Source organism: Pogoniulus pusillus, chromosome 32 (genome assembly GCF_015220805.1).
Source record: "Pogoniulus pusillus isolate bPogPus1 chromosome 32, bPogPus1.pri, whole genome shotgun sequence".
Taxonomy (NCBI): Eukaryota; Metazoa; Chordata; class Aves; order Piciformes; family Lybiidae; genus Pogoniulus; species Pogoniulus pusillus.
In genome coordinates this window covers 12,657,044-12,679,488 of record NC_087295.1, presented here as the reverse complement: position 1 = coordinate 12,679,488, position 22,445 = coordinate 12,657,044, and the positions used below count along the sequence as shown (strand labels likewise).

General features: G+C 47.3%; 1 protein-coding gene across 6 annotated transcripts in view; it reads left to right on the top strand.

Annotated features, from left to right (window-relative positions):
• TNS3 (tensin 3) overlaps positions 1-18,793 on the top strand; it is a 269,285-nt gene extending 250,492 nt beyond the window's left edge. For all 6 annotated transcript variants that reach the window (XM_064169929.1, XM_064169928.1, XM_064169927.1 and 3 more), the window contains 7 exons: positions 500-595; positions 2,480-2,557; positions 5,982-6,059; positions 12,034-12,202; positions 13,750-13,818; positions 13,959-13,985; positions 15,417-18,793. In XM_064169929.1, the coding sequence (XP_064025999.1) occupies positions 500-595; positions 2,480-2,557; positions 5,982-6,059; positions 12,034-12,202; positions 13,750-13,818; positions 13,959-13,985; positions 15,417-15,561 (662 nt within the window). In that variant the 3' untranslated portion in view covers positions 15,562-18,793. The remainder of the gene's footprint in view (positions 1-499; positions 596-2,479; positions 2,558-5,981; positions 6,060-12,033; positions 12,203-13,749; positions 13,819-13,958; positions 13,986-15,416) is intronic.
• The last annotated feature ends 3,652 nt before the right edge of the window (positions 18,794-22,445 follow it).

Genomic DNA, 22,445 nt, shown 5'->3' with positions numbered 1-22,445 from the left:
ATTTTTCCCCTAGGTTTTGCTAGAAGTTTGGATTGAGAACAAGTGTCTTTTGAATACTGTTCATCTGTAGAGATAGAACTTGTTGCTGGTGTCCTTGCTGACTGCAGTGGGGTGGGCTAGATGAGCTTGAGGGCTCCCTTCCAAGCCAAATGATTCTCTCATTCTCATCAGAATTTCTAACAATTCATTTTCTGAATGTCTTTGCATGTCTGTATTGGACATTTTGGACATCTGATGTATATATGGATGCAAATCTCTTAGCACAACTCCCTTTCCTTTCTGTGTCTGAAGTGAGGCATTTGCTTGTTAGGCAGAACAGCCTCGATGCTGCAGCTTGTAACCTCGCAGCAGAGCAGGTCTCATGTATCCTTCCCGTGTTGTGTGTAAAAGATTTGGTGATAATGTGGAAAAGTGCTTCATAAAGAGCTGCTAATTTGTGAGCCTGTTGGTCTGTTCACAGCTTTTCTTCACGAGCTTTTCCTTTTCTTTTCCAACCCAGCTGGAGATCTGTCAAATGAACTCGTAAGGCATTTTCTGATTGAATGCACTCACAAGGGGGTACGCTTGAAAGGATGCCCAAACGAACCATACTTTGGTAAGTGCTGTGAGTCGTGGGGAGGCTGAAAATGGAAACACTTTGCCTTTGCCAGAGCTCTCTTGTAGACTTGGATGGTGTGCAAATGAGAGAATGCTTTGCTTGGGTCCTGGTGATTTCTGTAACAGCCCATTCTAAGGTTATGTACCTTAAAGTACATGTGATGGGCATTCTAGCACAGGTGCACCTGATCAACATCAGTGCTGTTTAGATCCAGCTGAGCTGGATCACTGTTACTGAATCACAGGGTGCACTGGGTTGGAAAGGACCTCTAGAGGTCAGCTAGTCCAGCTCCCCTCTGCAGTAAGCAGTGACGTGCCCAGCTAGATCAGCTTGTTCAGAGCCTCATCGAGCCTCACCTTGGATCTCTCCAGGAATAGGGCCTCAATTGCAACATGTTCCAGTGTTCCACCACTCTCACAGTAATGTCCAATCTAAATCTGCCCTTGCCTAGTTGAAAAGCATTGCCCTTGGCCTGTTGCTACATACCCTTGTAAACAGTCCCTCCCCAGCTTCCTTAGAATCATGGAATTGTTTCTGTTACAAAAGACCTGTAAGATCATCAAGTCCAGCTGTCAACCTGACACCAATATGACAATTAAATCGTGTCCCAGAGTGCCATGTCCACCTTTCTTGGCCACTTCCAGGAGCAGTGACTCCACCACCTCCCTGGGCAGCCTGTTCCAATGTTTGACTGCCCTTGCAGGAAATACTTTTTTCCTAATATTCAAACAGCAGCAGCTTGAGACCATTTCCTCTCCTCCTATCGCTTGTTACTTGGGAGAAGAGACCAACACTTGCTCACTACAAGCTCCTTTCAGGGAGTTGTAGAGAGTGGGAAGGTCTCCCTCGTTTTCTCCAGATTAAACAACCCCACTTCCCTCAGCCACTCCTCACCAGACCTTTGTTGCCCTTCTGTGGACATACTTCAGTCCCTCAATGTCCTTCTTGTAGTGAAGGCCCCAAAACTGAACACAGTGTTTGAGGTGCAGCCTCATCAGTGCTGAGCACTGAGGGACAATCTGTGTCCTGGTCCTGCTGGCCATGCTATTCCTGATGTAGGCCAGGATGCTGGTGACCTTCCTGGCTACACGCTGGCTTGTCTTCAGCAGCTGTGAATCAGCACTGCCAGCTCTTTTTCCACGGGGCATCTGTCCCACAGCTACAGCCTTCATGGGGTTGTTGTGAGCAGCAGTGAGATTGTATTTGGTTTTTCCCCAGGTGCCTGACTGCAGTGTTCTGTGTCTGTTAGTAGACAGTCCTGAAAGATGGCTTTTTGTACAGACTAATGGTTATGCTGTCCTCACTTCTCAGAGTATGACCAGGCTTGCTGACACCAAGGATGACTAAGGCTTTATGATTTAAGCCAGCCCAAATCACAAACATTACTGAATAGAAAGGAAGGATTTAACAGAAAGATCTACATACATCACTGCTGTAGATGGCTAAGAGTCAGAGCTCCTTGCTCTTTCTCTGCCTCATCACATAGCTCTGACCACTTCTGCTCTTACTCTACTTGGAAGATTTTACTACATGTGCAGAATATAAGAGCACTGAAGGAGTTCTCTGACCTCCATACTGGGTCTGTCATTTCTGTGCTTTCAGTGATTAAAGCTAAGCCATTTAGGTTAGAATTTCAGCAGAGAAAGGGAGCATGTGATTGTGATGAATGAGTTCAAGCACATCCAGCTGGGACAGTGCTGGGGAACATGAATACCCAAAAGCTGACAGAAGATGGTGGCTCAGGTGCCAAGAGGATGTTTTTAAAGGGCAGGGGGGGAGGTTACTTGGTCTGTAAAATACTTGAGGGGACAGCATGCCTGCTAAGCATTCTTCTTGTCCACCAAGTTAACTGTGCATGTCTTGTTTCACTTCTGACCACAGGCAGTTTGACAGCTCTGGTGTATCAGCATTCCATCACGCCGCTGGCATTGCCCTGCAAGCTTCTCATCCCAGACAGAGGTATGCTTGCTAAAGTACAGGAGAGATGCACTCAACCAAGTGCTGCTTCAAGGCCCCTGTGGTGGTTTGGGTGTTCCCTGCCCCCCCCCCACTTTGGAAATCACCCAGACTAGACTCAGCCAGCTCTGGAGATGTGAATGAAGCTTACATTCACAGCTTAGCTCAATACACAAGCAGATAGTTACAGTATGCACAGATATATACAGAAATATACAAGGTAAAAGGTAATACAGAGGCACAACAGCCCTCTCAGAAACCTGAGTCCCCAGGAGGAGCTCCCAACCACCCTTCCACCTCTCTCCCACCCCTCTCAACCTTACCCCAGTCCCAAGGAAGAATGGAGGTTCGGCCAGGGGGTTAGGAAGCAAAGTGGATTAATCAGAGAGACAGCAGAGAGGCTAGAGGGAAAAAAGTGCAGCTCAGGCAATGCCCCAGGCAGAAGTGCCTTATCTGTGTTTGGATTCTTGTTCTTATACATCCCAGCAAGCCTATGAGTGAAGCAGACATCACCCTTGTTTGTATTTCACAGCCTGTAATCTAGTTGTTCTCACCAAAACATTCTAGCTAGCTTCAAACTAGCACAGCCCCAATGTCTGAAGGCTGGTGAATGTGTCACAAATTGAGATCTAAGAACTGACAGGGAAGGAAGCTGTGTTTTCAAGATGGTTCTTCACTTCTGCTGATGGCTCTTACCCAAGCTGTAGCTGCGAGGAGATCAGTACTGTGATATTCCAGTCATAAATAGTGGTGCCTCCTGGAAAGCTGTGCAGTAATCTAGCGTGGAGGAAGAGAATTGTGCTTCTCAGACATGAGATTATGCCCATGTATGGTTAGGTGTAAGCACTCATTCAGCTCTGAGTGGCAAAAGTGCCTTAGGGAAGGCAAAATTGGTAAAGAATTGAAGGTGCTCAAAGGCAAAATAGGTAAAGAATTGAAGGTGCTCAAAGGCAAAATAGGTAAAGAATTGAAGGTGCTCAAAGGCAAAATAGGTAAAGAATAGAAGATGCTCAAAGGCAAAATAGGTAAAGAATTGAAGGTGCTCATAGGCCAAATAGGTAAAGAACAGAAGGTGTTCAAAGGCCAAATAGGTAAAGAACAGAAGGTGCTCAAAGGCAAAATAGGTAAAGAATTGAAGATGCTCAAAGGCCAAATAGGTAAAGAATTGAAGGTGCTCAAAGGCAAAATAGGTAAAGAATAGAAGGTGCTCTGAGAGTGACACTGGCAGGAAGGACACAGCAACTCCCCTGGGTCCCAGTGTTTAAGGATCGGATCGAAAAGCCTGTGCTGTGTCACGGGACTCTCCTTCTCATTTGGTTATGGTGGTTGCATAAACTGCTCTAAGAAAAGAGCAAAATGTAGCTGCTCTTGCCCCAGGGTTCAGTTTTCTCTTACTCTCCCACAATGAAGTTAGCACCAGCTGTGTTCTTGAAATGTTCAACGTGCCTGTGGTTTTCTGCTGAACTCAGCACACTTCTGTTAAAGGCCACGTGTCAGTGCTCCAACATATCATTTGAATGGTGTAAATACACTAATGAAGCCATTTCAGCACCAAAAGATCTTCTGGTGGCTGTGACCAGACATCTCTTTATATGGCAAACCAGGGCGCTCGGTGGGCTTGTTACCCTTACCCTCCTCACCTAAAATGGCAAGCTCCTTCTGTTCTGGCAGAGGTGCAGGACTGAAACATTTGCCTTGACCCCAATAGACATGCCAGAGTGAAATTTCATTTTGGCTTACTTTTTTAATCTGATGAATAATGCATTTTAAGACCTTCTGTGGTTAGTGATTCTGGGTGCAGCCCCTGGAGGGTTTGTAGCATGGGGGTAACGCTGAACGTGTCAAGTGTCACACATCACATCACTGCCCTTCTTGTTTGAGTGATTCAAAGACAGCAAACATCTGATTAAATGCAGCAGGAGATGGGTTCTTTTACATGCATTTACCTAACTGAACCAAGATGTTGGATAGTATCCCAGTATCACCAAGGTTGGAAGAGACCTCACAGATCAGCAAGTCCAACCCTTTACCACAGAGCTCAAGGCCAGACCATGGCACCAAGTGCCACGTCCAGTCCTGCCTTGAACAGCTCCAGGGACGGCGACTCCACCACCTCCCCGGGCAGCCCATTCCAGTGTCCAATGACTCTCTCAGGGAAGAACTTTCTCCTCACCTCCAGCCTAAATTTCCCCTGGCACAGCCTGAGGCTGTGTCCTCTTGTTCTGGTGCTGGCCACCTGAGAGAAGAGAGCAACCTCCTCCTGGCCACAACCTCCCCTCAGGTAGTTGTAGACAGCAATAAGGTCACCCCTGAGCCTCCTCTTCTCCAGGCTAACCAATCCCAGCTCCCTCAGCCTCTCCTCGTAGGGCTGTGCTCAAGGCCTCTCCCCAGCCTCGTCGCCCTTCTCTGGACACGCTCAAGCATCTCAATGTCCCTCCTAAACTGGGGGGCCCAGAACTGAACACAGCACTCAAGGTGTGGTCTAAGCAGTGCAGAGTACAGGGGCAGAATGACCTCCCTGCTCCTGCTAGCCACACCATTCCTGATGCAGGCCAGGATCCACTGGCCCTCTTGGCCACCTGGGCACACTGCTGGCTCATGTTCAGGCAGGTATCAATCAGCACCCCCAGATCCCTCTCTGTCTGGCTGCTCTCAGCCACTCCGACCCCAGCCTGTATCTCTGCATGGAGTTGCTGTGGCCAAAGTATCCTCACTGATTTTGGGAGGATATGGCTGCTCTCAGAATGCTGCTGCTGAAACAGGGCAGAGATTGGTTTTCTGCATCAAAATGCAATGAATGGATTTCTTTGTAGACACACAAAGCCTTTGCACTGTAAATTACACAAAAGAAATAATTGGTGGCACTATTTACAAAATGTTGAGGTTGCATTGAAGGGATCACAGCTGGTTGTGTTGTTTTAGAATCATAGAATCATAGAATGAGCCAGGTTGGAAGAGACCTCCAAGGTCATCCAGTCCAACCTAGCGTTCAGCCCTATCCAGTCATCCAGACCATGGCACTAAGTGCCTCATCCAGGCTTCTCTTGAACACCTTCAGGGATGGTGACTCCACCACCTCCCTGGGCAGCCCGTTCCAATGCCAATCACTCTCTCTGACCACAGCTTCCTCCTAACATCCAGCCTAGACCTCCCCTGGCACAACTTGAGACTGTTTTAATGTGACATGCAGTCTGTCCCTGCAGTGTGAGCTCTGTAGTTATGTCTTCCACTGTCTGGGAGCTAAAAAAACTGATGCAACACAAACCCCACATTGATTGTTCTAGTTACAGGCATGGAATTGTTTCATGGGTTTGGCAAGGAGTTGTCCAGTACAAATGCTAAACTTATGCATGACTCTGTGTGTTGGTTTGTCAGATCAAGTCCAAACAAGACATGGACAGTCAGGGACAGTGTTTTCTCTTTGCAGATCCCTTGGAGGAGATAGCAGAAACTTCGCCACAGACTGCTGCGAACTCGGCTGCAGAGCTTCTCAAACAGGGGGCAGGTTTGTTCATCCTTTTCCTTGCATTTGACTTTTGCCAGGTGTGATGATATGGGAGTTATCCACCCCCCCAGCTCTAATGAAATCACCCAGACTAGACTCAGCCAGCTGGAAGTTAAGGACTGAAGCTTTATATTCACAGCGTAGCACAATGTGCAAGCAGATAGTTGCAATATCTACAGCTATAGACAGAGATATCCAAGTTAAAGGCGATACAGAAACACAACAGCCCTCCCAGAAACCTGAGTCCCCAGCAGGGGCTCCCAACCACCCTTCCACCTTCTTTCTATCCCTCTACCTTACCTCAGAATATATCCTACATGCAAGGTGAGTTTGGAGGATCAGCCAGGAGGTTAGAAAGCAGAGGGATTAGTTACACAGAGGCAGCCCAGGGCACAGAGACACAAACTCTGGCAGACAACGACACTGTCTCTCCTGCTCTGTCTTATCTATGTTTTGTGTTCCTGTTTTTGTCCATCTCAGCAAGCCTATGAGTGAAGCAGACATCACCACTGTGTCCTTTTCACAACCTATCATCTATTTTTTCCTTTTAAAATATTCCACTTTGCCTCAAACTAGCACACCAAATTTTGTATGTTGAAGGATGGGAGAGGCTGGAATGAAGGATGTTTAAAGGCAGCAGCTGAAATTCAAAGGGCTGTGCAGAAGTGCACATATCCTGCTGTGTGAGGCTATGTACCAGGTTCTTTCTTCTGCAACCAGCTCCTTAGTTCTACAACTGTTTGCATTCCAGTCATGTCTCCTGTGAAAATATGAGGTACAAGTGGGCTGGCTGAAGCACAGCAATTTTTAACCTGTGACATTGCTTTCATAACTGATGAGCTTGCAGAAGCTATTTTCAAGCTGTGGCTGCAGAGGTTGATAAACTCTGTCTGAGGTTGGCAAAGAGCAGCTAAAGGAAGCGTTCAGTAGTGGTAAATACTCAGCACAGGGATTAAGAGTACCACTGGCAAATGCTTTCTGCCCCATCAGTCTGAACAGCAGTTGATGAAAACATTGCCCTGTGCTTCACTTGTTGCTCTTGCTGCTAGGAAATGTCCAATGTCTTTTGCATTGGGTTTTGTTTTATGGATTCTCATGCATACTGCAGCAGCCACTGTGGCAAGTTAAATTGTTTAGAGTCATAGAGTCATTTTAGTTGGAAAAGACTTTAAGATGATCAAGTCCAAACAATATTTAACTCTACCAAGTCTGGGGTGAAATCGTGTCCCTTAGCACCACATCTCTGCCTCTTTGAAACACCTCCAAGGATGGTGATACATCCACCTCCCTGGGGAGCCTGGTGCAGTCTTTGAGAGCCCTTTCAGGGGAGAAGTTTTCATACCCAATCTGAACTTCTCCTGGTGCAACCTGAGGCCATTTCCTTCCATCGGTGTTCCTAAACTCCAACCTCCTTTCTGGAGAGCAAAGTCTTCTCTCAGCCTCCTTTCCTCCAGACTAAACAACTCCAGATCTTCAGCTGCCCCTCACCAGACCTGTTCTCCAGAGCCTTCAACAGCTTCACTGCCCTTCTCTGGATGCTCTCCAGCACCTCAGTGCACTTGGAGTGAGGGCCCCAAAGCTCAACCCAGTATTCAAGGTGTGACCTCACCAGTGCTGAGTTTAGGAGGAAAATCACTTCCTTGGTGCTGCTGGCCACGGTATTGCTGATCCCAGCCAGGGTCCTTCTTGAGCACCCGGGCACAGGCTGACTCATCTTCAGCTGGCTGTCAGTGAACACCCCCAGGTCTTCTTCTACTGGGCAGCTTTTCACTCACTCTTCCCCAAGAACATATATGTATTTGTGTGACAAAAGAAGCCTGACAAGGTTGCCTCCAAACAGTGTGATGCTCTGCATTGGTACCATCTGTTGCTCTCCAGTAGCTGCTTATATGCTTTCTTTGTGTGCAGCTTGACCCAAAGGCAGCTGGTGGAGTAACCCTGTCTGAAAACATGTGGTGGTGTCTTAGCACTCTGGACGTGGTACTCTGAGTGCCACTTTGTAGTCTCAAACCAGGCCTTAGTAAGAACTCAGCTGCTGTGTAATTCCCCTATACAGTGCACATGTCCTTTGCATTCAGCCCATGCCCTTCCATGGTTCCTGGTCTTCAGGCTGCTGTGAGTTCTCCCACCTGATAGTCACGTTGCAGCAGGAGCATATAGAATCATAGAATCAAGGAGCTTGGAAGAGACCTCCAAGATCATCCAGTCCAACCTAGCACCCAGCCCTATCCCATCAACCAGACCATGGCACTAAGTGCTTTATCCAATCTTCTTTTGAACATCTTCAGGGATGGTGACTCCACCACCTCCCTGGGCAGCCCATTCCAATGCCAATCACTCTCTCTGACAACAACTTCCTCCTAACATCCAGCCTAGACCTCCCCCAACACAACTTGAGACTGTGTCCCCTTGTTCTGTTGCTGGTTGCCTGGCAGAAGAGCCCAACCCCACCTGGCTACAGCCTCTCTTCAGGTAGTTGTAGACAGCAATGAGGTCACCCCTGAGCCTCCTCTTCTCTGCACCCTCTTTTGGCACCGCCAGAGCCACAGGCAGAGGTGTTGTGGCTAGACAGGCCTTGCTGTGAGCACTGCGCTTCATTGCAGTCGCCCACTTTAGGGCAGTTGCCAAGCTAAGCATCTCTGTAGAGAGTGTTGCTCCTTGCTTGTGCAGCAGTCTGCTTTGACTTACAGATTTGAAGTACCACTTGGAGTGCTGTCATGAGGCAGGAATGTGTGGCTGAGGCAACAGCAAGCCTTTGCCGAGCTGTGCCAGCAGCCAGCACATGTCTGTCTGTCTGTCTGTCTGGCAGGCGTGCTGGTGGTGTTTGTTGTGGCCAGCGGGGACAAAAGCAAGCAGAATGGAGTTGTTTAGAACTTGCTCTCTTGAAAAGCCAAACAAAGGGGGCAGGTATTTATGTCTCCTCCCTCAGGCAATGCTTTCTGAAGCAAGAAAATAATTTTACTTCAGTCGGGGCAGGAATCAGATCATTCCCTATGGAGCCTGTCACATCGTTTTTATCCCTGTTTAGTTGTTTCTAAAGAAGGATTTGGAACCTGAATATACAAATAAGCTGGGAGAGATTCCTGTCACTGGAGAGCAGTGCCAAGTGGCATCTCTGAGGGATCAGTGCTGGCAGCAGTACTGTTTAACATCTTTGGCAGTGTTAAGGACAGAGGAATCGAGTACACCCTCAGCAAGTCTGCAGGTGGCACCAAGCAGTTCCTTACACTGTACAGTCCACCCATCAAATCCGTATCTCTCCATCTTGGTGAGTGGGATGTTGTGGGGGACCGTGTCAGAAGCCTTGCAGAAGTCCAGGCAGATCACATCTATAGTTCATCTCTTATTTACTGACATTTTAGAGGGAACTTCTTCACTGAAAAGCTTCTCAAACACTGAAACAGGGAGGTGGTTGAATTGCCATGTCTGGATGTGTTTCAGAGGGGCAGAGATGTTCTGAGGGGCATGAGTTAGCACCAGACTTGGTAGAACTAGATGCTAGTTGGAGTCAATGATCTTAGAGGTCTTTTTCAACCAAAATGAGTCTGTGATTCTATGAATAATTCTAGTAGCACTATATAATAATGATGAGGAGTACTGCATAGAATCATAGAACCAACCAGGTTGGAAGTGACCTCTAAGATCATCCAGTCCAACCTAGCACCCAGCCATAGCCAATCAACCAGACCATGGCACTAAGTGCCTCAGCCAGTCTTCTCTTGAACACCTCCAGGCACAGCAACTCCACCACCTCCCTGGGCAGCCCATTCCAATGCCAATCACTCTCTCTGACAACAACTTCCTCCTAACATCCAGACTAGACCTCCCCTGCCACAACATGAGACTGTGTCCCCTTGTTCTGTTGCTGCTTGCCTGGGAGAAGAGCCCAACTCCACCTGGCTACAGCCTCCCTTCAGGGAGTTGTAGACAGCAATGAGCTCTGCCCTGAGCCTCCTCTTCTGCAGGCTGCACACCCCCAGCTCCCTCAGCCTCTCCTCACAGGGCTGTGCTCCAGCCCCCTCACCAGCTTTGTCGCCCTCCTGTGGACACCTTCCAGTACTGCAACATCTCTCTTGAATGGAGGATAATATATGGGGTCACTGTCCCTGGAGGTGTTGAAGCAAATCCTGGATGAGACACTTAGTGCCATGGTCTGGTTGATTAGACAGGGCTGGGTGGTAGGTTGGACAGGATGAGCTTGGAGGTCTCTTCCAAGCTGGTTGATTCTATGGCACTGTTACCATAGTACTGCCATGTAATGCTGCTGCTTTTCAGAGCTCATCACAGAATTTGTATTAGACCTGTTATAAAAATTAACTGTCTTAGAAACCAGTGAGCTTCTGTTCTATAGAGATACTGCAGAAACTGTGAACACCTCTAAAAGAAGACTAGGCCTTTAAAAAAGGAAAACTAAAAGTGCATGCTGAGGTAAAGAGCAGACTGAAATATTGTCAACTCAGCAGTTTTTCTCAATGTGGAAGTTATTTTGTTAGCCCTAAAATTGCTAAACATAGAAACTGCTATGGAATTCATGAGAAGTGAGTTTTGCAGTAAGTCATTCTTTGTGGGGTGAAATCATTCTTCTCTTGTCTAACAAGTGAGTGTTTTTCTTTAAATATGATTTGAAAGCATAAAATGTGTGAACCTGTGCTTCAAAAATGTGTATTTCCTTACTGGCTGCCATAATTGAACTGTCCCCATCCTGTGCCTTCAGGCATACCTTTGGTGGAGTCATATAGAATCATAGAATCAGTCAGGGTTGGAAGGCACCACAAGGAGCAGCCAGTTCCAACTCCCCTGCCATGCCCAGGGACACCCTACCCTAGAGCAGGCTGCCCTCAGCCTCAGCCAGCCTGGCCTTAAACACCTCCAGCCATGGGGCCTCAACCACCTCCCTGGGCAACCCAGTCCAGCCTCTCACCACTCTCATGGTGAGAGTAGCTTTGAGTGGCCTCTCTGCTGCTGTCTGGTATTTATTTAAATGCCAGGATCTGTGGATAACAGATAAATGCAGTCATTGGCTAAAAAACAAAAGCATTAAAAACACAAGCCTAGCACTTCCAAAACTTATGCTATAAAGCAACAGTGGGGCATGTGAGACGTGTAGCAAGGGTGGTGGTTTGCTGTCAGTCTTCCCTCTTTGCTTTACAAAGGTGGCAGATGTATCATAGAGTCAGCCAGGTTGGAAGAGACCTCCAAGCTCATCCAGGTCAACCTAGCACCCAGCCCTAGCCAATCAACCAGACCATGGCATTTAGTGTCTCATCCAGGCTTTGCTTCCACACCTCCAGGGATGGTGGCTTCAACACCTCCAGGGATGGTGACTCCACCACCTCCCTTGGAGGTGTACCTTTTGTTTGGATTTGCTCAGGAAATAGCTGTTGCCTTGCTGTTGGGTAATGACCTGTGGTGGTTCTGGCAGTTACCCACCCCCTGACACAATGAGTTCACCCAGACTAGACTCAGCTGGCTGGAAGCTAATGAAGCTTTATAACCACAGCTTAGCACAATGTACAAGCAGGTAGTTACAGATTACTGACCCTTACAGCTGTATCATAAATACACAAGTTAAAAGTAATACAGAAGCACAATAGCCCTCCCAGAAATCAGTGCCCAGGAGGGGTTCCCCTTCACCCTTCCACCTTCTTTCCACTGCTTTTCCTTATCCCAGAGTCTGCCTTACATGCAAGGTGAGTTGGAAGGGTTGCCCAGGGGGGTTAGGAGCAGAACGATTAGTTGGGTTACACAGATCCAGCTAGAAGCAGTTCATACAGCAGAAGCCAGGGAGAAACAGTGACTGCCTTATCTATGTTTGTGTTCTTGTTCTTACCCATCTCAGCAGACCTATGAGTGAAGCAGACGTCAGCATTGTTTCCTTTTCACAGCCTGTCATCTAATTCTTCTCACTGAAACACTCCAGTTAGCCTCTACCCAGCACATGACCTCTCAAAGTCATTGCCCTCTCTCATTGCAGCATGTAACGTTTGGTACCTGAATTCAGTGGAGATGGAGTCCCTCACAGGCTACCAGGCAGTGCAGAAAGCCTTGAGCACGACGCTGATGCAAGAGCCTTCTCCCGTCTCCACCGTTGTCCATTTCAAGGTGTCTGCACAGGGAATCACCTTGACTGATAATCAGAGAAAGTAAGCAGAAGAGGGATGGGAAGGGAATGTCCCACCTTGTCTCCAGCAGGTGTTGCCTGGGCTTGATTGGATTGCCCTCACTCTGCAGTCTGTCTCAGAGGGTAACAGGATTGTCTGAAGGGTGATGGTGACAGCATTAGCTCTTTATAGTAGCAGAGAATGAATGTCTGAGCTGTGGACATTACTTCCATATGCAGCTTTTACCTCTGTAAAGTCACTTTGTCACAACACCTGGGTTTTTTTGGTGTCATTCCTTATAAAGAAGGGAAAGTAAGCAGCTTTGGCAGCATTTGATACTCACCCTGTCAGGTGAAATAATCAATCATCGGGGTGTCTTTCACCAGCATCACTGAGTAGAGCTGGCCTAAGCAGATGCTATCTCCAGCATTTGAAACAGTGCTTTAAATAGCCTGTGAAGTACTACATTTAAAAGCTAATTGCCAAATGCTCTTAAGGCTATCTGTGATGGGTTGGGTGTTTCCTGCCCCCCCCCACACTTTGGAAAATCACCCAGGCTAGACTCAGGGGCTCTGGAAATAGAATGGAGCTTTATATGTACATCTTAGCACAATATACAAGCAGGTGTTTACAATATGAACAGTTAGAGACAGAAATAGACAAGTTAAAAGGTAATACAGAAACACAGCAGCCCTCCCAGAAACCTGAGTCCCCAGGAGGGGCTCCCAACCGCCCTTTCACCTTCCTCCCACCCCTCTACCTTACCCAAGATCTTGCCTTATGTTTAAAGGTAGTTTGGAGGGTCGGCCGGGGGGGTTAGGAAGCAGATAGATTTGTCACACAGACGGCAGGTTAGGTTAGAGAGAGAAGTTCAGCCCAAAGCCCAGACAGCAGCTCTGTTGTCTGTTTGTGTTCTTACCCATCTCAGCAAGCCTATGAGAGCAGCAGACATCAGCACTGTTTCCCTTTCACAGCCTGTAATGTAATTCTTCTCACCAAAACATTCTAGCTAGCCTCAAACTAGCACACTATCACAAAGTCTTCAGATTGGAAAACTGACAATGGCAAAAGAGGGAAAATGGGAATTCAGCATCGTGCCAGGCTAATGGTCATGGGACCTGCAAGCATTTATAGCAGCTCAGGGGCAAAACCTTCAACTGGAATGCTCAGGAGTGCTTTGTGCTTTTAAGCATAACCAAATTCTTTCTGAGTTCCATGAAGTTGCATTTCCCACTGAGCAGTTTCTAGAAAACACACATTTCATACTTGCAGTTCTTTTTTTTTCAGCTTTGAGGGTCAGGCTTTGGTTTTGGATTCAAAAACTGAACATTACCATCCTAAGTCTAGATTTCCTTGGTTGGATCAGTTCAGGTAGCTTTCAAAACCACTTGGGGACAGCAAAAAGGATGAAAGAAAAGGAGCTGGATGCCCACACCTGAATGAAGCGTAAAGTGAAACCTTTCCTCCTAAAGGGTTCCTGATGTTATTATTAAATTCAGAGCAAAGGTGATTGGTATTTCAGGGCTGTTTGCTGTTTAAAACTTCAAGCATCTTTATTGCTAAAGCTGGTTTTATTTCTTCCTTCACAGGCTCTTTTTTCGGCGACATTATCCGGTCAGCACTGTTATTTTCTGCGCTTTGGATCCCCAGGATAGAAAGTAAGGAAGAGGAGCAGTGTTTCTAGGGTGGTGTTTGTATTGTTGGTCTGAAGAAAACACACAAAACTAATGTAGATTTCGTTTTTATTTCTTCATTCTTTGTCTGTTTGTTTGTTACTGCTTGCTTGCTGGACAACAAGGTGGATGAAAGATGGCCTTTCTGCAAAGTAAGTGGCGCCTGTCTGACCCTCTTAGAACAAGGTTTTAGGAGTGGCATTACAGTGATCCCTCTCTCAGTGTTCTAAATTGTCTTGGTCAGAGGTGTGGAAGGAAAGCAGCTGTTCAGAGTTAAAAAGTCTCTCTGCTTACTGTAATTAAACTTAAGTTACTTCATCTGCACCGCTGCAAGCCAGGGCCTGATTATATGATGTGCAGAGCCTGGTTTCTTTGGGCTGCAGGTCAGTGATTTGGCTGAGGTTTCAGAAGTGAAAACTGAGCCATTTGCCACTCATAGAATCAGTCAGGGTTGGAAGGGACCACAAGGATCAGCTAGTTCAAACCCCTCTGCCATGCCCAGGGACACCTCACACTATATCAGGCTGCCCAGAGCCTCATCCGGCCTGGCCTTAAACACCTCCAGGGATGAGGCTTCCACCACCAATCTGGCCAACCCCTTCCTTCCTTCTGCACCACTCTCATGGTGCAGAACTTCCTCCTAACATCCAGTCTGAATCTCCCCATTTCTAGCTTTGTTCCATTCCCCCCAGTCCTATCTCGACAGCCAAAGAAGTCCCTCCCCAGCTTTCTTGTAGGCCCCTTAATATACTGAAAGGCCACAATAAGGTCCCCTCAGAGCCTTCTCCTCTCCAGACTGAACAGCCCCTCATAGGAGAGCAGCTCCAGCCCTCTGCTCATCCTCGTGGCCCTTCTCTGGATACCTTCCAGCACATCCATATCCCCCTTCTAACACTGGCTCCAGAACTGGATGCGGTACTCCAGATGGGGTCTCACCAGTGTGGAGTAGAGAAGGATCACTTCCCTCACCCTGCTGCCCACACTCAGTTTTGTGCTCCACTTGTCCAGCATCGCTGACAGAAGCTTACTTGTGTAGATTGATAGCTTGTGTCACTTAGACTGATAGCTGTACAAATGCCCCACAGGGCACATGCATGAAGTACTTCTAGTAGTAGTAGTGTGTGATAGAAATCTCATCACTGGCACAGTATAAAGAGGTTTGTTTTGAAGTAAGTGTCCCAGTCCCCACATCACCAAAACCTAACCAGAGAGAGCTCAGGCAGTGCTTTCTAAAAGAAACAGAAATAGATGGTTTAAGTCCTGTTTTGAGTACCTTGTCCATCAAAGCCTTTCTTCAGTCAGATGGAACATGCCTCTAGGGTCAGCAGCATCTCTCTGAAAGTGGGCAGTATGGGATGTAACACAGACAGACTAGAAGGCAGGGGCTGCTTCCCAGATCCTGTCCATCCCGAGCCACTTGGGAGCTCCTCCCAAGTAGGCTGGGGTAACTGAGCCACTGTATTTAGCAGTCCCGCAGGATAGCTGAGGTCTGCTCTGTGCTTTCGGTTTCAGCTGTGTAGTTTTTGCAGGCTGCAATGAGGCAATGCCTGTTCTCTGACACAGTGCTGCTGTTGTCCTTGCAGAGTGTTTGGGTTCGTTGCCAGGAAGCAGGGCAGTGCCACAGACAACGTGTGCCACCTATTTGCAGAGCATGATCCGGAGCAACCCGCCAGCGCTATTGTGAACTTTGTATCAAAGGTCATGATTGGATCTCAGAAGAAGATCTGATGCCTTTTCACCCTTGCCTCTGCGCTCTTCAGTCCTGTCACTGAAGGAAAGCACTTTGAGAGGGAGAAGGCCTTGTCAGCAGCAACGTCTGAACCTTGTCATTCCCAAGAAGGAAAGCAGAGGACAGTCATCTGCATTGTGTTTGCAAGAGTTCAGCCTTTCCTTTGGAGATGCCTCTGACTGAAAGCATTTCTTTGATTTTGTATCGGAGGACAAAAGGAGCTGGGTGCCACCCAGGCCCACGTAGCCCACACCTGAATGAAGTGTAAAATGAAACCTTTTCTCCTGAAGGGTTTCTGATGTCTTTTTCACATGCTGTTTCTCATCATTTATTGGAGCAGAAATACTCACTCGGCTGTGCTACTTATTTTTGTGTGCAGAAAACCTTTTGTATAACCTTCACAAAGACACTTGCCTTAATTGCATCAGTGGTAGCTGTAGGCCTTGCCAACGTGCTCTGAAGAAAATAATGGTCTGAGGAAGACTGTTTGCTCTTCCCTTTGTCTTTATGTGATCAGTGGTGGGAGCTGAATGGAGAAAGGGGGGGGGGGTGTATGTGAAGAGGAGGTTTGTGCAAGTTGACTTCTCGTCAGAAAGAAGTGGCAGTGTGGAACGTTCAGGGACATTGCTCTGTGATTAGTGTTTAGAAGGTTGGGCTGGTTTAGTCTGAAGAGTGTCAAATAAGGAAGAGGTGGCAGAACAAAAACAAAGGTTGTGTGAAAAATCTAGCCTGTACTTAGGGGGGGGTTGTATCATTTTTGTTTTATACAGAGAACTAGGGAGGGAAGAGTCTGTATTTTAATAAATGCAAGATAAAAAATGAGGGAAAAGCAAAGAAGAAAATGTTTATAATTTATATATTTTTACCTGTGTCAGATTATTTATAGTAGGTCTCAGATCTTGGGATGCTTTATGGATGTTCTCAAAGCAGACCATGGTTGAGCTTTGCCTCTGTAGCACTACTTTGCATAAGTAACAGTGTGTGTAGCCTGTGCCCTGGTTACAGGCAGTAGTCTCCTAGTTTGGCTTCTGTCTTACAGTGAGAAGATGTTCCTCGGTTCCTGCCTCTCATGCTCTTTTGCTAGTAACTTTAGTTCCCCCACCTGAGACACCATTACCTTTGTGCCTCCTTTTTACTGGAGCTGTAGGCATTTCTCTTTTTAATTGTTTTAATTGTGACCTGCATTTTTTGATTTATCATGACATTTTTTATCCTGCCTGGAGTCAGGAAATCCAAAAGGGAATGGAATTGATTTTGTTACCCTGTCCCGTTTCTTGCGGGCATTTCTGGGATGATTTCTGCAACCCTCCCTCTTGTGGATATCAGTGCACCTTTCTGAACACGTTGGTGGTTTTTAACACCTAACAAAGTGCTGGTTGGCTTTACAGGACACTGATGTAGGAAGTGACAGTGGAAACCTTCACGAGGAGAGTAAACTGCTGAAGTCTGCTGTCTGATTCCTACTCGCTCCAAGCCAAGCAGACCCCTGTACCAGAACTGATGGTAACAGACCAGCTTCAGTTTGACAGGGCTGAATAGGTTTTATTTGCCTCTGTTTTTCTGATGTGTGGTTTAAAATATGATGTTAATAATCTGAGGAATAAAATGACATGCTGAATTCAGCATGCCAGTGAGTGAGGCACTAGACTGACTAGGAACTGTCTGCACTTGGAGGATTTAATGCTTTTTACTCACTTCTACTAAATGATGGCTACATGGAATGAGATGTATGGTGGGGGGATGTATGTTGAGAAGGTTTCATCCATTTGGGCTACATTTGTCTATTATAAACTCTAATCTGTTTATTACTAAGCAGTTCTTTTCCTGTTTCCTAACACCTTAGGACCATGGAAACCTTAGTCAGTGACCATAGCCAAAGTGTTACCAAATTATTTGTGTAACTGAATTTTGTATCAATAACTTCATGCTTTTTAAAATGGGAGGTGAGAGTGGGGACAGGGAGAAAAGGAGAGAGAAGAAGGATTTGAAGTTTAATCTCTTTGGAGCAGGAAGTGGTGTATGAGTAGCAGTGGGCATTGGATGCATGAGGAAGGGTGAAGCAATCCAAAGTGTGCTAGCTACCGTTGAAGCAATGAAGGCAAGTGCCTCTGATTTGTACCAATAATTCTGTTCTTCTGACACAGAGGTGTGCTACTTAAAGGGTGTTCCTGTACCATCCAAATAAAGAGTGCAGTTCTTACTGCTAGGAGCTTCCTTCCATTGGAAACATGAGAGGAGAAGTTGCCCAATCCAGTGAGCCAGTCAGAGTCCAGTGAATTGCTTCAGTTGACATCTCAGTTAGAGTTAACTCTCAGCTAGGTTTCAATCTGATGTGTTGCGAGCATTGAAACGAGGAAGGGTTTTTTACTGTATCTTTTCACTTCTGTAGATGCTACTTAAATTTTAGTGTCTCTTTGTTAGACACCAAGTGTTGGCCTTTGGGCCTAAGATAGTCTTTTCTTTCCCCATGTATTATTGTTTCCATCCAGGGCCTTGTATTTATTCCTTGTGCTTTCTCAAGGCCTGCTGAAGTCAAGAGCATAAGGAATTGGATGTTGACATTTCCCAGTGTTTCTTGGGAGTTCAGCTCTACTTGGTAAGTGGGGGAGGGGGGAAGAAGTTGTCCTGTTTATAAGGGAGGTTTTGTATTATGCATTCCTTTTGGATGTCCTAATGCCACATGCTTTTTTGCTTTTTAATGAGCTAAAAAACCCACACAAAGCAAAATAGTTCAGTGCCTACCTGTTGTAGCCTCTAGAAAGACACCCACCAAACTGATGTTCACGGCAAATACCAGACCTAAATAGTTAATGCAGCACTTCTCTTGCAGAGTTTTTGGTAGATGTGTATATGCAGTTTTGTAACTGAGGACAGCAAGGTGACAACATGTATTTAGCCAGACTCCTATTAACCTGCTTAGTAAATGTACTACTACTATAATCATACAGTGTTAAACTACAAGAATGCTGAAAGCCATGTTGTTAATGAATGGTTTCCCTGTATCCAGCAGAATCATTAAAAATTCAATGTTTCCTTCTTGGATTTACCTACTAGTGAAGATTTTTGCCTTTTTTTTTTTTTTTTTTTCCCCTGAAACTGTAAAGAAGCATCAAAAGGTCTCCAGTATGTAAATGAATGTTCTATAAAATCTTTGTATAGTCATTTTTCTCTGCTCCTTTAGATCTTCCCTCTTGATTCAGGTTCTAATAAAATGCTGAATGTGAAATTTCACAGTGCAGTGTTACAGGGCAGTCTGTTCTGAGAGAGAGCTGCCAGTCAGCGAGCAGAATCGCCTTGCTGAGGTAAGAATAGGTTGGCTGCTGAGGCAGGGAGTTGGCTTTGTTGTCTAAAGATTTCTCCCAGGGAGCTGACTTCACCTGGGTCTGTGTTAGTGATTTGAGGGGTTGACTTGACAGGGGTCAGTGTTACTGCGTCAGGCTGTGTGTAGTTCTGGAGCCTCCAACACAGGAAGGATATCAAACTGTTGGAGCGACTCCAGAGGAGGCCACCGAGATGCTCAGAGGGTTGCAGCAGCCTCTGCTATGAGGACAGGCTACAAGAGTTGGGGCTCTGCAGCCTGGAGAAGAGAAGGCTTTGAGAAGACCTTGTAGTGGCCTTGCAGTATCTGAAGGGGGCTACAGGAAGGCTGGGGAGGGATTATTGACAAGGTGTTTAATGACAGGAGTAATGGGTTTAAAGTGGCAGAGGAGAGATTCAAGCTAGATGTTAAGAAAGGTTTTTTTGCAGTGAGGGTGGTGAGACACTGGCACAGGTTGCCCAGGGAGGTTGTGGCTGCTCCCTGCCTGGAGGTGTTGAAGGCCAGGCTGGATGAGGCCTTGAGTGACCTGTTCTAGTGGGAGGTGTCCCTGCCTATGGCAGGGGTTGGAACTGGATGATCTTTGAGGTCTCTTCCAACCTAAATCATTCTATGACTCTCACTTTTGGTTTCACTGTCACAGGATGGTAGGTGTTGGAAGGGGCCTCTGGATATCAACTAGCCCAACTGCTGTGCCAGAACAGGATCACACAGGAACACATCCATCTGGGGTTTGAATTCCTCCAGAGATGGAGACTCCACAGTCTGTCTGGACAGCCTGTTCCAGTGTTCTGTCACCCTTGAAGTGAAGAAGCTGCCCACCATCACTTGCAGGTGGTTCTTGTCAGAGCAGCTTTCCAGCAGATTAACCCCTCACCTGTGCTGGTGTAGGGGGCTATTCCTTCCCATGTGCAGGACTCTACAGTTGTTGAGCTTCATAAGGTTTACCTCATCCCAGCTGGGAAGGTTCATGAGGTTCCCCTCTTCTACCCTGGGCAGGTCATACTGGATGGCAGCACAGCCTGATGGGGTGTCAGCCACTGTTGCTGCTGTTCTGCCATCAGCAAACTCGCTGAGTGCTGTCTGTCATTCATCCAACTTGTTGATATATTGAACAGGGCTGGATCCACTACTGACCCCTGAGGAAGACCACTTGGTACAGACCTCCAACTGGATTCTCTGCCACTGACCACAATCCTCTGAGCTCTATCTTTCAATGGACTCGATGACCTCTTTGGGTCCCTCCCAACCCCTGACATCCTGTTTTCGATTGACCCCACGGTCTGTTCAGCTATCACACACTTCCTGAGCTTGCTTATGAGGATGCTGTGGGAAATGGTGTCAAAAGGCTTGATGAAGTCAAGGTGAACATCATGAAGTTGAACAAGGTAGGTGCAGAGTCCTGCACATGAGGAGTAAGCCCACACATCAGTACATGTGAGGGGCTGACCTGCTGGAAAGCAGCTCTGAGATATGGATGTGCTGGGGGACAACAATTTCCTCAGGAGCCACCTCCTTGTGGCCAGCAGGGTCAGTGGCATCCTGGGATGCACTGCTCATGTCCAGCAGGTCAAAGGAGTTCTCCTCTGCCCTGGTGAGGAAGGCCTCATCTGGAGTACTGCGTCCAGTTCTGGGCTCCCCAGTCCATGAGAAGGGAACTACTGGGGGGAGTCCAACAGATGGCAACAAGATAATAAGAAGCTGGAGCATCTCTCAGAGGAGAGGCCAAGAGATATGTTTAGCCTAGAGAAGAGATCTTTTCAGTGCTCATCATTTGCTAAAAGGGCAACAGCAGGAGGGTGGGACAAGACAAGGAGCAACAAACACTAAGTGGAACCCAAGAGGTTCCACCTAACACGAACAAATTCTCTCCTGTGAGGCTGCCCATAGAAATTGTGGAGTCTCCTCCTCTGGGGACCTCCAAAACCTGCCTGGGCATGTTCCAAGGAAACCTGCTCTGAGTGACCCTGCTTTAGCAGGTAGGTTGCAATGGATGATCTCCAGAGGTCACTTCCAACCCTCCCCACTCTGTGATTTTGTGAAGTGTGTGAGCTTATGGGGCCTTGTGCCCTCAAACCACTACAAAAACGTGGCCACTGTGCACAGACAGGGAAACAGGCATGGAAAGTGGGCTGTGCTGAAAAGCAAGAACGTGGGTAGGGAATTACTTTATTTTTTCTCCCCAATACCACTGACATTTCATATTTCTACTCTAGCACAAGCCTGGGGAGCCTAAGACTTCATTTGCCTTGCGTTAGGTTGACAGAATAGCAGTATCACAGCAGGGAAAATGAAAATGCTTTTGAAAAGACAGAGGAAAGTCTAAATATAAATAGGGCCATGAAGGAAAAACACAAAAGAATTTCATTACTGACTCAAAAAAAAAAAAAAGCTGACCTTGAGAACTGGAAAAATACAAAGCCTCGAGAAATCAAGAGGATATCCCAAAAATCACTCTATGTTGTTTGGGTTTTTTTGTCTTTAGATTTCCAAGGAGCTCCTCAGGGTTGGAGATGTGCTTATTTTTCAAACTGATAACTCAGCTTCTTGTGCCTTTAGCCAGCTCCAGGACATTTTTGGGAATACAAAGCACAGCACCGTGGGGTCTGTCTCAGTAGCATTTTTTATGAGGCTGTTTACAGGATGCCCGCAGTGTGCAGTGGGACTCAGCCTCAATTTCCATGTCACATTGTGGTCAGCTCTGCCCCAGAGCTGTGTGTGCACAGGGGCATCACCTGCACAAGGCAGTCCCTGAGGCCAGGAGCACAGCCCTGTGAGGGGAGGCTGAGGGAGCTGGGGGTGTGCAGCCTGCAGCAGAGGAGGCTCAGGGCAGAGCTCATTGCTGTCTACAACTACCTGAAGGGAGGCTGTAGCCAGGTGGGGTTGGGCTCTTCTGCCAGGCAAGCAGCAACAGAAGAAGGGGACACAGTGTGAAGTTGTGGCAGGGGAGGTCTAGGCTGGATGTGAGGAGGAAGTTGTTGCCAGAGAGAGTGATTGGCATTGGAATGGGCTGCCCAGGGAGGTGGTGGAGTCGCTGTGCCTGGAGGTGTTGAAGCAAAGCCTGGCTGGGACACTTAGTGCCATGGTCTAGTTGATAGCCTCAGCCTCTCCTCACAGGGCTGTGCTCCAGGCCCCTCACCAGCTTCATTGCCCTTCTCTGGACACCTTCCAGCACCTCAACATCCCTCTTGAATTGAGGAGCCCAGAACTGGACACAGCACTCAAGGTGTGGCCTGAGCAGTGCTGAGCACAGCGGCAGAATAACCTCCCTTGTCCTGCTGGCCACACTGCTCCTGATGCAGCCCAGGATGCCATTGGCTCTGCTGCCCACCTGGGCACACTGCTGGCTCAGTGTATTTCATGTGCATGAAATATGCAAATAAGGAACCAGCACATGATTAGATTCTGCATTCTCAGCATTAAATGTTGCCTCGTTGCTCCTCACAACAACTGTCACCAGAACCTGAAGTGCTTCGATGCCCTCACAGTTCCCGTTTTCACTGAGGTACGCCTGTCTCCCTCACAGCCATTCCCACGGCGCTGGAAGGGTCTCTCCCGCTCCCCCCC